The 17,091-nt window shown below is 43.3% G+C and overlaps 2 protein-coding genes across 3 annotated transcripts in view; one reads left to right on the top strand and one right to left on the bottom strand.

Annotated features, from left to right (window-relative positions):
• Positions 1-17,091, top strand: part of lrp1ab (low density lipoprotein receptor-related protein 1Ab) — an 88,405-nt gene that overhangs the window by 52,622 nt on the left and 18,692 nt on the right. Inside the window, exons 25-52 of one of the 2 annotated variants that reach the window (XM_087179008.1) lie at positions 1,098-1,302; positions 1,470-1,634; positions 1,922-2,166; positions 3,057-3,188; positions 4,550-4,777; positions 4,961-5,135; positions 5,497-5,591; positions 5,740-5,889; positions 6,053-6,193; positions 6,294-6,419; positions 6,510-6,641; positions 6,765-6,899; positions 7,016-7,145; positions 7,269-7,395; positions 7,845-7,996; positions 8,161-8,285; positions 8,564-8,938; positions 13,232-13,421; positions 13,607-13,811; positions 13,919-14,111; positions 14,698-14,823; positions 14,923-15,051; positions 15,431-15,550; positions 15,895-16,008; positions 16,159-16,308; positions 16,403-16,525; positions 16,691-16,807; positions 16,939-17,067. In XM_087179008.1, the coding sequence (XP_087035134.1) occupies positions 1,098-1,302; positions 1,470-1,634; positions 1,922-2,166; positions 3,057-3,188; positions 4,550-4,777; positions 4,961-5,135; positions 5,497-5,591; positions 5,740-5,889; positions 6,053-6,193; positions 6,294-6,419; positions 6,510-6,641; positions 6,765-6,899; positions 7,016-7,145; positions 7,269-7,395; positions 7,845-7,996; positions 8,161-8,285; positions 8,564-8,938; positions 13,232-13,421; positions 13,607-13,811; positions 13,919-14,111; positions 14,698-14,823; positions 14,923-15,051; positions 15,431-15,550; positions 15,895-16,008; positions 16,159-16,308; positions 16,403-16,525; positions 16,691-16,807; positions 16,939-17,067 (4,434 nt within the window). Of the gene's footprint in view, positions 1-1,097; positions 1,303-1,469; positions 1,635-1,921; positions 2,167-3,056; positions 3,189-4,549; positions 4,778-4,960; positions 5,136-5,496; positions 5,592-5,739; positions 5,890-6,052; positions 6,194-6,290; positions 6,420-6,509; positions 6,642-6,764; positions 6,900-7,015; positions 7,146-7,268; positions 7,396-7,844; positions 7,997-8,160; positions 8,286-8,563; positions 8,939-13,231; positions 13,422-13,606; positions 13,812-13,918; positions 14,112-14,697; positions 14,824-14,922; positions 15,052-15,430; positions 15,551-15,894; positions 16,009-16,158; positions 16,309-16,402; positions 16,526-16,690; positions 16,808-16,938; positions 17,068-17,091 lie in introns of both variants that reach the window. The other variant, XM_023425114.2, reaches the window with a different exon arrangement.
• Positions 9,478-11,979, bottom strand: LOC111668952 (galanin receptor type 1). Its single transcript, XM_023425120.2, has one exon. The coding sequence runs from the start codon at positions 10,964-10,966 to the stop codon at positions 9,929-9,931; it is 1,038 nt and encodes a 345-aa protein (XP_023280888.1). The 5' UTR covers positions 10,967-11,979; the 3' UTR covers positions 9,478-9,928.

Below are 17,091 nucleotides of genomic sequence, written 5' to 3' on the forward strand. Positions count from 1 at the left end.
CTTTGTAAGTACAATGAAAATAGCAAAGTGGACTGTTCCTTCTGAGATAGCAAATCATGTTTGTGCTTAACTGTGCATTTCTTAGAAATTAACTTCCGCTGAGCAAATACACTCTGTAATTTCTCAGAGCCAAATGTTTTTAAAAAGAGTCTGTGGTCAGCAGTGGCGGTCTGTGACCCTGAATAAATCTCCCAGGTCACGGTCGGCCTTTCCTGCTCCAAAACCCCAGGTCTCCTTGCCAATCAAGGTTGTGTTCCCAGCACAGCACTTAGGGGGCACACGGAAGGCTTTGTCTCTTCCCATTTATCTCAGTACTCGTTGTGCGTGACTGCAGCCAGAACACTGATGTAGCGTAGGAGGCACAACACACTGTAGTTCCAGTTCCCAGCCATCCAACTTCACCATTAAAACAGGGCCTCTGAGCCGAGACATTGTGAACAACTCATACATCAGCTCCTGCTGCTTGTTATTGAAGCAATTTCAGCATCTCCAAAGTTTTTGGCATTCACTGGATTGTGCCAACTTCTTAATACAGATACCCATACCCACCCATACACACAGAAAGGCAGCCATAACTCCAGCATTCCTTTAAGCAAACTGAAGAAGACCTATCCCACTCCCTCTAATTACTACTGGAAGGACTTGTGAAGAACTTGTCTTGATCGCCTTCAGCCAGAGATGATGACACATTTTGGTTTTGCACTTAGTTTGTATGACAGCCAGTGGTTTCTGGGAAATAATAAAAAGAGAGGGAGGTCTTTCTTAGAAATGGGGCAGTGGGGTTGGGAAGATACTGCTAATCGAGGTTGAACTGACAGACGCAGCAGCAGTGCATGCCATTCACTGACGGATTCCACAAGAGTAAAGAATTCTAAACAACTCTGTGTTTGTCAGGGATTATTTTTTTTGCAATGAACCATATGTGCTGGCTACAGATTCGCTCACCCTGGAGAATGTGAAATGAGCCAAGCTATTAAACTAAATTAGCTGGATCACAACTGCTCTTTTTTTTCTGCTTTAAAGACCACTGACATTAAAATGCAACAAATGATCAGTCTCTGTTTTAAGTCCCATTTTCTCTGTGTGTTCCTGTCTAGCCCTGACCAGTTTTGAGGTGGTGATCCAGTATGGACTGGCTACTCCAGAAGGTCTGGCTGTGGACTGGATAGCAGGAAACATCTACTGGGTGGAAAGCAATCTGGACCAAATTGAGGTGGCCAAGCTGGATGGGACCATGAGAACCACCCTGCTGGCTGGGGAAGTGGAGCATCCCCGGGCTATTGCCCTAGACCCTCGTGACGGGTAAGGGACATAGAACATACTCACCCCATACATGTGTGTGTTGTTCTTACATAGAATAAATTACATAGATGCATTCCTCCCACAGTATTCTCTTTGAAAGTGACATGTATATACCTTTTACACATCTGTGATAATCCCCCCTCACACTGATTATTTTCTGTTGGCAGTATTCTATTTTGGACAGACTGGGATGCCAGTCTCCCCAGGATTGAGGCAGCATCTATGAGTGGTGAAGGCAGGCGCACTATCCATAGGGAAACTGGCAGTGGCGGCTGGCCCAACGGACTCACTGTGGACTACATGGAAAGACGCATTGTCTGGATTGATGCCAGGTAGCATTTGCCACTGGTCTCTGAATATACAGAGTGCTTTCATTTCACTGCACCCACCCACTCACTGATTGCATCACTCACTTACACTTAGTCTTTACTCTAGTCTTTTTTCTCTTTTCTTGTTATTATACATGTTGTAATAAACATCCAGAGGTGCTGTGCTTCTGTGAAACTACGTACAAACTACACACTCTTCTAGTCACACGGGCAACATGCATATACTTAAGCTGATACACATGTTGCCCCTGTTATGTAAAGTATACATCTGTGCGTTAATTCTTCTCCAGGTCAGATGCTATCTACTCTGCCATGTACGACGGTTCTGGGCTGATTGAAGTCTTGCGGGGACATGAGTATTTGTCCCACCCCTTTGCTGTTACCATGTATGGAGGCGAGGTCTACTGGACTGACTGGAGGACTAACACTCTTGCCAAAGCCAACAAATGGACAGGACACAATGTCACTGTAGTCCAGCGCACCAACACACAGCCCTTTGACTTGCAGGTCTATCATCCGTCCAGACAACCCCAGGGTAGGTTGCACACCAGACACAGATGCATAAATGCTCATAGAGAAACGCACATTCACAGATAGAAAGAACCTATATCACCAATTTACAGCTGCCTGTCACCCAGCTGACTGATTTGGACCTTAACTTTAAGAAGAATGGGGACAAGCTCACAGTTCATTGCGACCATGTTGATTCACAGCTCCTATTCCCCCAAGATCAGCTGACCTTTTAGAGCTGTGAGCCAAGTTGTCTCCCCACACCGGCAGCAATTTGGACGCCTCTTGCTGCCTCGCTGATCAAAAAGTCACCTCTGTTTGGCATTTCCCACCGGCTGGGTAGGAAATAAAACCCTCCTCCTGTGATTTAAATGTCATGTGTTGATCTCAGAGACACACATGATTGGCAAGATGGCAGTAGGACTGTGAGAATTGTTTTGCAGGATTCTGTCACATTGATGTTCAGTAGCCAATGGCTATGGGATCCCAGGGGTGTGTCGGCAGCAGAGAGGCACTAGGTCCTGTAATTAGAGGCAGAAAAAGAGAGATCTCACAATGTTGTTGATCGACAGCTGCAACCAATGCCCATGACAGTGATGAGGCAACAAGCTGTGTTGACAGGTCTGGTAGACAAACTCTGTTTCTGTGCTCTCATTTTCCTTGAGGGTTCATTGATGGAGAGGTCCATTACACTCAGGAAAATGAGAAAATAACTCCTGACTGTGACACTCTGGAAACTGCATATCACATTCAAGCTATTGGTTTAGTCTGATACAAGACTGTACAGGTCACTTAAATGCTTTTTTCTAAATTGTTGAAATATCATATTCACTGCAGCCTATAAGGAAATGCCTCCTCCTCTCTCTCTGTGTCTCTCATATACCACATGTCCTCTTCTTCTTCTCTCTCTTTTAGCTCCCAACCCATGTGCCACCAGTGATGGTAGAGGGCCTTGCTCCCACCTCTGTCTCATCAACTTTAACCAGACCTTCTCCTGTGCCTGCCCTCACCTCATGAAGTTGCAGCCTGACAAACGCACCTGCAAAGGTAAGGGCAGATACTGTTGCACACTTATACTCTTACAAACACACACACACCTACAGACATTTTCTCTTACCTTAAAAACCACTGTCGTGGAGAATATACACGCAATGCAGTGATGACACAAAAGTCCTTGTCATCAAGGAGCCACGGACAGACTCTTTGTTTGCAGGAGTCTTTTCTTACGACTTTGAGGACTGCAGCGTGTCCTCCCAACGGTCTTCTCCCGAATGAGACATCAGCATCATTAGCTGCCGTCTCTTATGACTAAAGACATGATTGCATCTTTGTTTGCGCCACACAGCCTTCTTCACTTTCATATAAAAGACTGTAACAAGCGATGTGCTGAGGTCTTCATTTATTGCAGTATGATTTCATGAGTGGGTTTCAGGATGAGTTTGAGGGGTAGCTGTGAGAATTTCTTTATATGTCAGCACATCCTCTCGCTCCGAGTGTCTGTCTAAATGTTGAGCATTCTACAGAAGAATCCTCATCTCAGCGGTGTAGATGTAAGGATAATTGGATTAGAGGGCATCTGATGCATTCTCTGTTAACACGGGATTTTTCGGGGGAGCTGAGCTGTTTCAGCCAAACTGAGGTTTTCTTTTTTTCGTAACCCTGACACATTCACCACAGAGCTGAGTTTCATTTGTACACACACTTCATTGAGAGGGAGTTGTCTGTTACATCCACCTGCCATCTCCCTAGAGGTAATCAAGCCTCGGCAACGTGTTACTAACTGGTCAGTTTGACCCTCCTTTTGATTGTGTTGTTAGTACAGTGAGAAAAAGCCTAAACTTAACTAAACCTTTAATCACTCTGAACTTATGACAGTAGGAATCGGACAAACCTGAACTTGAGAAAGGGGATTTCTATACAGAGAAAAGCATTTCTGCCTCAAGTTATCCTAAATCATATGTTAAGTCTCAAGGCTAACATTGGACTTGAACATGTGAAAGACATGCAGGTTAGAAAAGCTGCCCAACTGATTCCATATGTGTATATTAGGGCTGTTGCGATATTATTGTAATATCTATACAAAATTTGAAGAAAACAAATACTATTAGTCAAATTAATCTTTAATTTAGTTTTTGTGTTTGTGTGTCCTTGAGAGAGAGTCTGTAACCATAACTACAAAAAGAACAATTACACTTTATAGATAGTGAAAACACAATATCAATATTTCATTTTTTAAATGTCTCGGTTGTCATCAATACTGGTATATTGTGACACCACTACTGTATCTCTGCATTTCCTCTTTTTGTCATTCTGTTCATTTGTAAACAAGAAACACAGAAACCATTTCTAAAAATGCAATGGAAGTGATTAAAAGTATTTCTTACTCTGTGTGTGTTTTTCTTTTTCAGAGTCCCGCAAATTCCTCCTTTATGCTCGTCAGATCGAGATCCGAGGTGTCGACATCGACAACCCTTACTACAATTACATCATCTCCTTCACTGTCCCGGACATAGACAATGTGACAGCGGTAGACTATGATGCTGTGGAGCATCGCATCTACTGGTCAGATGTTCGAACACAGACCATCAAAAGAGCTTTCATCAACGGCACAGGGGTGGAGACTGTTGTGTCTGCTGGTAGGAACAATCCCAGGAGTATCTTGTTACTCTTGTTTTGATTTAATTCTTTTTATTTCACTACGAAAATTTAGACTTTCATAAATACAGTTTTCTGTCTGAAAGTCCAGAAATTCAGAGTTTCTGGACACTGCATGCTCATGGAGCTATAACCTTTTCCTTTGTGGTTCTGAAACTCCCCAGACCTTCCTAATGCCCATGGGCTGGCTGTAGACTGGGTGTCCAGAAACCTTTTCTGGACCAGCTATGATGCCAATAAGAAGCAGATCAATGTGGCCAGACTGGATGGATCTTTCAAGAATGCTGTCATCCAGGGATTAGACAAGCCCCACTGTCTGGTGGTGCACCCTCTACTGGGGTGAGTGTTCCCGTCAGTCAGGCTAAAATGTGATTACTCCATCTGATGCTCTTTTTCTGGGTTCTTTTTCTCTTCTTCAATAATACTTCATTAAGTTTCTACTGACTTTAATTGCACAGATTGCACAGTTTGCTTAGTTTACTTACTTTTACTTACTTAAATTTATTCTTCAGAAGAATACACTTTGGTCTAGGTGTTTGATACACAGCAGTCAGTCTCCTAATGCTTCTTCTTCATTGACCTACTTGTTTCTCCCCCTGATGTTCTTTGTTCTGTAATGGGTCTTTGGTAGAGTGTTGTTCTTCTTCAGAAAATATTTCAGCTCCTCTCCACATCTAATACTGTTCATATCCCTCCTCAGGAAACTTTACTGGACTGATGGTGACAACATAAGCATGGCGAACATGGACGGTAGCAACCGCACCACACTTTTCACCAATCAGAAGGGACCAGTAGGTAAGCTGATGTACCCCCTCCTCCTAAGAATATTTGACAGCGGAATAATACTGAATTTCTGTTTAACTCTACAGTGTGAAAGTACGGATTAAGCATAGATGTGTAAGAGACGTGTATCTATAATAGCATTATTATTCCTTCCTCTCAGGCCTCTCTATTGACTATGAAAAAGAGCAGCTGTACTGGATCAGCTCAGGAAACAGCACCATTAACCGGTGTCAGATGGATGGATCTAAACTAGAGATCCTGGATGGTGTTAAAGGCAAACTTACCAAGGCTACTGCACTGGCTATCATGGGTAAGATGAAAAAGATAATGCTACTACTCTTCATTTTCTGTATGCAATTTTAATAGTTACATCATATTACTGCTTATATTCAAGGCAGATCCATATCTCAGAATCACCAGCCCATGTTGAGGGGGTAACATACAATAATGTGAATCAAATTCCCTCACTGTAGGAGACAAGCTGTGGTGGGCAGATCAAGGAACTGACCAGATAGGAACATGTGACAAGAAGGATGGAGGAACCTGGAAGGTTTTGCGAAACAACACGTCCCCTATGATGCACATGAGGATCTATGACGAGGATGTGCAGAAAGGTAAGAATTATGTAATTGTATAATTTGAAAAAAAAAAAACTCAAAACCATTTCTCAGTTTTTCTTTGTTTCTCACTGATCTTCTTCCTTTCCTGTAGCAGGTATCAACCTGTGCAGTAACAACAATGGTGACTGCTCACAGCTGTGTCTCCCCACCTCACCAACAACCAGGGCCTGCATGTGTACCGCAGGGTACAGCCTCAAGACAGGACAGCAGTCCTGTGAAGGTAAGACACTGTTTCACAGCTACATTCAAACATACAGTAGAAATGCAGCATGTCCTAAAAACAAAAAGTGATTGTCCTCTCTCTGAGCAGGTATGGGCTCTTTCCTTCTTTACTCTGTTCATGAGGGAATCAGAGGAATTCCACTCGACCCAGCAGACAAATCTGACGCATTGGTGCCAGTGTCTGGCACCTCTCTGGCCGTCGGCATCGACTTCCACGCAGGTGAGTGACACTGAGGGACATTACAAACTAGATGGCTGTGCTTGAGTGACATCCTGAAGCTGTCATTATCCAAGTGAAGTGGGTATTGGTAGGTAGTGACACAAAAGATCTTTTCTTTTTCAGAGAATGACACCATCTACTGGGTGGACATGGGCCTGAGCACCATTAGCAGGGCTAAGAGAGATCAGACGTGGAGAGAAGATGTGGTCACCAATGGCATCGGCCGGGTGGAGGGCATCACCGTTGACTGGATAGCAGGTCTAGACAAAGCCGATTCGAAACCCTATTTTAATTCTATTCAACACTTGCATACTTCATAATTGCACAAGCACAGTATGTATAAGTAGCTGATTTATATCCCTTTACTTTCACAGGAAATATTTACTGGACTGACCAGGGATTCGACGTGATTGAGGTGGCCAGGCTGAATGGCTCGTTCCGCTATGTCGTCATTTCCCAGGGCCTGGACAAACCCAGAGCCATCACTGTCCACCCAGTGAAAGGGTAAGACTTTCTACCAACAATTTAACTCTGCTTTCTGCAATAGTGTTAAAGTACTTTTATATAGTTGTCTTTCTTATTTCCCCTGACATGCACTTTCAAATCTCCTCGTGTCGCTGTGTGCAGGTATCTGTTCTGGACTGAGTGGGGTCAGTACCCTCGTATTGAGCGCTCTCGGTTGGACGGCTCCCAGAGATTGGTCATGGTCAATGTGAGCATCAGTTGGCCGAATGGAATCTCCATCGACTATGAGGTGTGGACTAAAGCTGAAATCATACTGCTTTACATATCCCTAAACACATTTTCTTATTTGATGTCTAGTTTGAACAGATACACTATGATGTTTCAGAGACTGGACCATTATCATTATTGTTACTGATTCTTTATATGCACCGTGGTTTCATGCAATTTAAATTATCATATGTAGTTAAATTGATTTAATGTAGCCACAATGGTAGTTCACAATAGTTCCTTTCTTTGCACAATATAATATAAAAATCTCCCTTTGTTATATATTGATTTGTTAACATTAAGTGCTGTAGCACACAAGCTAAAGCGGACATTAAAATGATTTTGATGTCTTAGTGTTTTTACAGCAGGATACCATCAAAACAGTTTGCTAAATACCTTTCATGTTTAATCTGCGCTGTGAAAATGTGAATGAATAATCGACACTATTTCATTCCTGCTCCGTCTCTGCAGGAGGGTCTTCTGTATTGGTGCGATGCCAGGACAGACAAGATTGAACGCATCAACCTGGAGACTGGAGAGAACAGGGAGCTGGTGCTTGCCAACAACAACATGGACATGTTTGCTGTGTCTGTTTTTGAGGAATACATCTACTGGAGTGATAGGTCAGTGAAGTTGATACGTTTGTTTGATCGTTGAACCATCTTTTTCCATTGCTCTAAATTATCTATCCATACTTTTTAATGAATGACGGCCTTTGAATCATATGAAATATTTCATATTGTAATGTAGTGTGAATTGGCTCACAGTTTTGTTGTCTTTTGTTTAGGACTCATGCCAATGGCTCCATCAAGAGAGGGAGCAAAGACAATGCTACAGATGCTGTGCAACTCAGGACCGGCATTGGCGTACAACTGAAAGACATCAAGGTTTTCAACAGGGCCAGGCAGCAAGGTAGGAAAAACACGCAAAACACCCAAATACACAAACATCCAAACTTAAACATGAACCCTAAAAATGTGCTTTTTCAATAAAAAGTTTAAATGTCCTCACAAGCACAGTGGGCTGCTGCGTGTTTGTCCTCACTGTAGATAAGAACAAGCCCTCACATGCACAATGATAAAAACTCCCAACTTATTAAACACCCCTCAGAAATTGATGAAATGCTGTGTTTAACCAGGCTCATTATTTGTTTAATAACGCACCCCATAAACGTGTCACACTCTCCCCAGGCACTAACGTCTGCAAAGACAAGAACGGCGGCTGTGAACAGCTGTGTCTTTTCCGTGGCAATGGGGAGCGCACCTGCGCCTGTGCTCATGGCATGCTGGCAGAGGACAACCGCAGTTGCCGCGACTATGACGGATACTTGCTGTACTCTGAGCGTACCATTCTGAAGAGCATTCACCTGTCGGATGAAACGAACCTCAATGCGCCAATAAAGCCGTTTGAGGACCCTGATCACATGAAGAATGTCATCGCCCTCAGCTTTGACTACCATGGCGGTGGAGGGAAGGGAGCCAACCGCGTCTTCTTCAGCGACATCCACTTTGGCAACATCCAGCAGATCAATGATGACGGCACAGACCGCAAGATTGTGGTGGACAGTAAGTGTGGAGTCATCAATCTGATCATTTTTTCCATCAGAAAATCCACAAAGCTCCACCAAGCATCACTCACTGCTACACCTAAACCTTTCCCTCCACTCAGTCTGAATACATATATTTCAACTGTGTTGCCTAGTTGGTACCCTTTCTTTCATCCTCTCCATTAATAATTGAATGTGGTCCCTCGTCCCCTCGACACTGTAAACAGCCATCATCACACATTTTGACAGCACAAGCACCCAGGGGGATCCACTGTTATGTACACACAGCTGCAGCTTCTCAACTAAAGGAGACTGACATCACTTAGGGCTGCTGCTTGAAGACCGCACACACACATGCACACAGAGACTGTGCTTTTTGCTTGTTTCAACACTGAAGTGTCTTTTAAATCACACTCTTTTTAAATGATTCAAGAGTAGGTTGTTGAACTCCATCCAGAAAAACATTGCATTTAAAAGCCTTGGACCGAACCTGTTCTCAGCAAGCAATATTCAAAACATAAATTATTTGATAGGAAGGACAGGAAAACAAGAAAAGTGCACAGGGTTAGTGTTTTTATTGATGTTGCCTTGAGATCAGGGTTTGAGCAGATTGTAAGAATCATGGTTGGTTTCTCCACATTATTATTTCATCCACTCACTACAGAATTTATTCCACAAGGAAGAGTTAATCCAGCCAAAGTTAGAGGAGAGCACTAGTCCAGATGAGACTGTGCAATAAATCAAAATGATCTTACATTATCTTTTATTAGAACTATAACATAATAATATGTTCATACTGTGTCTGTGTTTTACTTCATTCTGAAATTCACATCACCTCGAGTATGTCATGTAATGTTGCATACATTTCCATGTAGTGATATATAAATGTAAAGAGATATAGTAAAATATTCTTATTAATATCACAATATTACTTTTGTCCAAATTAAGTAGCTTTAATTCCAGGGTTAAGTAAATTATGTGGTAGCACTGTTTTCTTCTGGTCGAAGACTCAGTTCTGGCCTCTCTCTGAGGTTGTGTCCAGCTCAAAGGGCTGTACCATGTCCCTGCTCATCACATGAGGACAGCCAATCAGACAGCTTTTGCACCATGCCCAGCGCTCTCTCCCCAGCTCTAGTAAGTCTCGTCTAAACTTCTGAGACACAAAGCCATACAGTACAGGGTTTACCACTGCTACTGAGGATGCCAACAGTCTGGCCAGGATGGCAATAGTGTTGTAGCCAGGTGAGCCTGTTATGGTTCCTCCAATGAAGGAGAACATGAGGGCATAGGAGGGCAGCCACAGGAGAGTGAAGACCAGGACCAGGAGAGCTGAAGTGTGAGTGACCTGGCTCTGGTAGCGTTCCAGCTGGGGAGCGTTCCCTAGCAGACGCGCATGTCGAAGAAAACAGTAGATCTTGGTATACATCAGTACAATGATGCCTAGTGGTAGCGCAAAGCCGAACAGGAAGAGAGCGATGCTGTAGACAAGCTGGCTGAAGTCAGACAAGAAGGCAAAGCAGTACACAGCGCTGGACACGGTAATGGTGCGGAAGGCAAACTGCGGAGCTGCCAAGGCTGAGGCAGGGATCCAGAGCAGAGCTACTGTCAACTTTATACATCTGTGCATTCTTGAACGGTACACCCAGGTGGGGTGAACCACTGTGAGGTAGCGTGTCACAGCCAAAGCTGCCAGGGTAAAGACTGAGGCAGCCGAGCAGGCCACACCCAGGAAGCTAATGGCTTTGCACAGGAAGCTGCCAAAAGGCCAGAAGCCCAGGGTGATAGCAGAGGTGTGGAAGGGGAGGCAGAGCAGCAGCAGCAGGTCAGCAGCACTCAGAGCAAGCAGCAGGGTGTCTGTACCATGCGGGGGTTGACTTCCTTTCCTCCTCCTGCCAGTGAGGATGGTGATGACGAGGGTTTGGCCAACAAGGCCAGTCACCAGGATTAGCCCATCCAGGATAGGCACCACAGCCTTAATCAAAGTCTCATCTGCCCGGTTCATTTGGCCAAGGCTGCTGCGGTTTCCTTGCATCCCCAAAGTCTCCATGCATTCACAATAAAAGTCTGAGTAATTAGTGTAATGGCCTGTTAATGTTACGCATCAGAGCAGTGTGTTGACAAAGTGTCTGGGTGATGCATTTGTTGACTCCAGTTCATGTCTGAAATTGTGTTAGTCACAGGCATGACCACACTCCATTAAGACAGCCAATACTCTCATAACAATAGCAATTAGTTAAGCGGTTAATATCATACTTGTCAGTTGACCACTTCATTGACATTGATAGTCGATGCTCCCTCTGGAAAACAGAATAGAAAGAGTATATTGCAGCTTATTTTCAGTTTGTTTGTCGAGCTGAAAATCTGACTCGCAAAAATATATGGTCCATCATTATTTGGTCAAAATTAATTTTCAAGTGCCCAGAGATGGTTGAAGTCCACTGTCTCCTGAGTCACACGTGCTCCTGTCACCGTGTGGCTGAATCCCTCAAAAATGTTGTCTCTTACTGTTTTCCAGCTGTTTGAAGAAATGTAAGGGATTTAAAAATAATTAGATATGCCACCTTCCTTTTCTGGAAAAAAAAATATCAAGGTGCCATTATGTGCTATCCAACAATAAAAACATGACCTTAAAGAGCAGGCTGGCTTTTCCTTGGCTGTCTCAGCATCTCCTGTGTAATCCAAAGAGGAGTTTGGCACAAAATTGGAGAGATGTGCAGCAGGTACTCTATGGCTGTATTGATTTCTTGAAGCAGGTAACAGTGGACAAATTCATCCCAGTATCTGCTAACAGACATTCCACTTTAAAAACAGTCAATGCTAATTGATGCTAAGTGGTCACCGTGGCAGGAGGCATACTGTCCATTTAGAAGCTCTTCGCAGACTTGTAATCTGTAGACTCCACCAGCAGAAGAGTTACTGCACAATTAACACGACATTCAATCATTGAAGGAAAATAAATAAGTAGTGATCAGAATAAAGAGTAACAAAAGCTTAGTCATTTTCAGGTGTCACTTGGATTACAGCTCTACTCCTGTGATTGTCAGAAAGGTTCTGTTTCTGAGAGGCAATGGTCTTCCCAACAGCTTTGCTCCATTGTTTGCACAGTAACCAGGGGCTGAGCTGATCCAGACAAGGGGAGGGGACACTGTGTTGCTTCTCGTTACATAATACTGGCTTGAACGAACTTTACTCATTCCTGTTCAGCGTGGGATCTTCCTTTAATCCCAGCAGTTAGCTGCTCATGCACACCTTTTTCTCATTTGTGTTTTCTGCAACCTGACTAGGGATGAAAATAAAACACGAGCGATTTTATTTGCGTGATGCTGTGTAAACAGCACTTTCTGCCTTAAAATTGTCCTGCATTAAGGTTGATTGTAGCACTTTGACATTCATCTGAAACATCTCTTAAAGGACAATTATTGACTTTCAGCCAAAGGCAAACAGTTGTGTGGAGTGGTCAGGTTTTTATTGTTGGGTGTAAGTGGTCATAAAGGTGGTTGCTAGTGTGACTAGAAACAGATGGATGCAGACCTTGGAGCCCGTAAGACTGCAGTACAGTGTCCTTTTCCATGATGTTGTGTGTCATGTGGAAAGCACAGATAAAAATAGTGTTCCTACTATATGTACTATGAGTGGGGGTCGCAAGATGAAAGGACGATGGATATCGAGAGCAGCAGCTGCTTTATCTTTGCCATTCACGGCTGACTTCTTCACCCTGCTCCGTGTCTCTAAAGTGTCTCAAGCTGTTCTAGTTGCAATTTTCCTCCCAGAACAAGGAGTCACCATGAATGAGTGTGTCCACAGGGAGCTGTATTTGTATGTGCAGGCAGCCAGCCATGAAATGACAGGATGATACAGACTCTTTAAACTCTCTCCAGGAACAGCAGGCGTGGTAAATACTTGGATCTGTGTGGTACCGCTTCCATTTTACTCTTTTCTTTTTTAACTTTTCTTTTTAACCTTGACCATCTTCCTCGCAGCGTTTTTCCACTCATGAATTGATGTGGGAAGATGGGGAAAACCTTAAAAGCATTTACCGCTGCCTCTTTGATAAAGCCTCACAGAGTTAACCATGGGGGCAACTTGTTACACCTGTGACAGTGATTAATGATTTGTTGAATTCTCAGTGAAGGTCCTCATTAAAGCTCCAACTAAGACCCCTGAGAGGTGATATTTTTTTTATAGTGAAATAAAGAGTTTGTTCTTCTCAAGCTTTGGCTGCACAGCAACAAAGGAACCACAGGCTGAAAAACTATCGTCAAGGGTCCAAAATATTTGCTAAGGGCCAACCTCTTCCTTCTCTGTTCCGCAGATGTTGGGTCAGTTGAGGGCCTGGCGTACCACCGCGGTTGGGATACATTGTACTGGACCAGTTACACAACCTCTACCATCACTCGCCACACTGTGGACCAGAGCCGCTCTGTGGCATATAACCGCAACACTGTGGTCACTATGTCTGGAGAAGACCACCCCAGAGCCTTTGTGCTGGACGAGTGTCAGGAGTGAGTCATTAACACTGAAGCTTGGTGTTCTGCACTCAGGGCCCAGTTCCAATAGTGTTTCCTTCTTTTTTCTTTTTGAACAGCAGATTTATTTTAGTTCACTCAGCCGTAACGTTTATACCAAGACATTTTGGGAGCTCCCACTGCACATCATAATGCTTGCCCTGCGTTTGTTCCCACTATAGTCTCATGTTCTGGACCAACTGGAATGAGCAGGCTCCCAGCATCATGAGAGCTTCTCTGAATGGAGCCAATGTGCTTGTGATCATCGGCAGTGACATTAAAACTCCCAATGGCCTGGCCATAGATCACCGTGCTGAGAAACTCTACTTCTCCGACGCCACCTTGGACAAGATTGAACGCTGTGAATATGATGGAAGCAGCCGTTATGTGAGACAGCCCTTTCATTTTTCTATTAAAAAAAAAAAAAAAACCATCAAGGCGTTGAGTTAGATTTCAGTGTTCATTGAATTTATGCCTGCACTTTTCTTCTTCAGATGTTGTTGAAGAATGAGCCTGTCCATCCGTTTGGCCTGGCTGTGTATGGAGACTACATCTTCTGGACTGACTGGGTGAGGAGGGCCGTACTCAGAGCTGACAAGTACACGGGAGGAGACATGAAAGTGCTGCGTGCTGACATCCCTCAGCAGCCAATGGGAATCATTGCTGTGGCTAATGACACCAACAGCTGTGAGTATCATTCACTGTAGTCATTGTACGGTTTGTATAGGTTGCCCCTCTCAATTATATAATGCTGCTGGTATTATAAAAGCTGTTGGTCTGTCAGTAAGTCTGCTGGTCCACAACTTTGCTTCAGACTGAAATACCTCAACAACTATCGGATGGATTGCCATGAAATCTGATAGACGCTCATGTTCCCGTCAGGATAAATTGTAATCACTTTTGGTGTTCTCCTGACTTTCGCTCTTGAGCCATCATCATGTCAAAATTTTAATTTGTCCTGTTTATTGCTAATTAGAAAATGTTGGCATGCTAACACACTAAACTAAGATGGTGAGTGTGGTTTATTATAACTGCTTGTTACCATTGTCTTATGCAATGGAGTCTTATCTTGTACATCATGGAGGGCAGCTTATACAGACTAAACATGGTCAATCAGAATAGTTCATGCAGAATGTTTTAATGACACTTTCTTTGTGCCATAGTATTATGACTTCATATCATTAGATACACTACATACATGATGCAGGGCCTTTTATCATTTGACATGCAGAGAGAAAAGTCTCCTTGACACTCTGTGTTATACATTCCTCAGGTGAGTTTTCTCCTTGCCGAACAAATAATGGAGGTTGCCAAGACCTGTGCCTGCCCACATCTGATGGACGGGTCAACTGCAGTTGCCGTGGAGACAGACAACTTCTGGAAGACAGCACCTGCTCTTGTAAGAGAGAGAGAGATTATTTTAGGATCACATTATACAAAGGCTCCTCTTCATTAAAAGGTTGATTGTCGTTTAAATAAAATGTTTCTACCTCGCCAGCATTGAACGTGTCATGTGGAAGTGTGGATGACTTTGAGTGTGGAAACGGTGACTGTATCAACTACAGCCTGACATGTGACGGCATGGCCCACTGCAAGGACAAGTCTGATGAGAAACAGTCCTATTGTGGTGAGTTTTTTAAGGAGCTATTTGTTAGTGTACAATGAGCTCACGGGTCATAGTTTTTTATTTTATAATTTGCAGGTAATTAGCAGATTGTCATATTCAAGGCAATTTAGAATGAGTGCACAAGTGAAATAAATCTTTAGATCATGAGGGGGAGCATGGGCTAATATGTTAATATGTGACCAGGGAAAGAAATTTACATTTTGAGTTAACAGGTGGGGTAGGGAGAAAAGAGTAGTCCATTTGAATTAAGATATACAGTACAGATTATCAGTTTCAATTATAAAATAGTGAACTGGTGAATTAGGTCATATTTAAAATATGCAAAAAATGATTCTGCACTTAACTAAGTTAACTATAATCAACTGCTCTTCCTCCACAGCCAATCGAATTTGTAAGAAAGGCTATCGACGCTGCATTAATGGCCGCTGTATTGGCCACCAGTTCTGGTGTGATGGCACGGATGACTGTGGAGACCATTCAGATGAACTGCCCTGCAACAGTAAGTAATTCATGTCCATTTTATAGGTGCTGCTAACTGAAAAGGTGACAGGTGCACAAATAAACCATGTTAGTCCCCTGTTTAAGGTTTACATGTTACCAGATTTGGACACATTTTAACTGTTCTGTTCACACAACACTGCAATGTTTTTGCTGATCAAACTGCCTGATCTGCAAATTGAAATGACTCCTCAGAGAAGAACTGTAGAGTGGTTTCATTAGCCTAATGAAATGCTCTTTTGCAGGTACATAATTATAAAGTTGACTTAATGAGGAGGTTGTATTTGCTTTTGAAGGTGTATTTGCTCCCCATTTCTGAATTTAAAAACTTGCTGCTTTCTGCAGTGACCCTGTGCAAAGTAGGAGAGTTCCAGTGCAAAGATGGAAGCTGCATCTCCAACTTTAGCCGCTGTGACCAGGTGGTCAACTGTGAAGATGCTAGTGATGAAATGAACTGCCGTAAGTCATCTAAGATAATTCCACTTCAGCAGTATTTCCTGTCCCTCCTTAATCACCAGGGGCATTTTAATGGAAAAGTTGGTTCTCCTCTATGAATTAAAAAGAATGAGGTTTGAGGTAGTTTTTAAAGGCTTTTCCCATGTTTCTCAGAGCCCACAGACTGCTCCCGTTTCTTCCGCCTGGGAGTGAAAGGAGTGTCCTTCCAGAGCTGTGAGAAAACAACTCTGTGTTATCTGTCCTCGTGGGTGTGTGATGGCAACAACGACTGTGGAGACTTTTCCGATGAGAGAAACTGCCCAGGTTACATGCTTTGTTTCCCCTCTGACAATTTAAGAAAAATTGACAGCATTCAAAGATTTTATATCATGTTTTTTTTTTTTCTGTTGTCTTGCAGATAAAAGGAAGCTTAAATGTCCGGTCAACTTCTTTGCTTGTCCCAGCGGTCGCTGCATTCCTATGAGTTGGACCTGTGATAAGGAGAATGACTGTGAGAACGGAGCTGATGAGACACACTGTGGTCAGTCTTCCACAAAATACCCTGAACTTTCTTGAAAACACAAAGCATACCAGAAAAACCAGACTGTTTTCTTTAGGCTTCCTGCTGTACATGGAAAAACATGATTTACGGTTAGGGTGAATTAAATAATTTTCTCTGAAATGCTCTCTTTGCTTTCCTTTGCAGACAAATTTTGTACATCCACCCAGTTTGAATGTGGGAACCACCGCTGTATTTCCAGCCATTGGGTATGTGATGGCTCTGATGACTGTGGTGATGGTTCTGATGAGGACCAGAAATGCAGTAAGTGACATATTACTTAAATTCACCAATGTAAAAGTACTTTCTCCCACGCCCAGTGAAGACATTGGACTGTAGGCGTAAGACTTCCTGATGTTACATCATCAAGTAACTTTCCCATAATGTTGTCACAGAGTCCAAGACCTGCAGTCCAGAGGCTTTCCAGTGTCCAGGCTCCCACATGTGTGTGCCTCAACGCTGGAAGTGTGATGGAGACAAGGACTGTCCTGATGGAGCCGATGAGAGTGTCAAGGCTGGCTGTAGTGAGTGGGACAGTTACAAAATAC

This window comes from Seriola lalandi, unplaced genomic scaffold, assembly GCF_002814215.2.
Source record: "Seriola lalandi dorsalis isolate HSWRI2012SDOR001 ecotype SW California unplaced genomic scaffold, Sedor1 jcf7180002054767, whole genome shotgun sequence".
Classification (NCBI taxonomy): domain Eukaryota; kingdom Metazoa; phylum Chordata; class Actinopteri; order Carangiformes; family Carangidae; genus Seriola; species Seriola lalandi.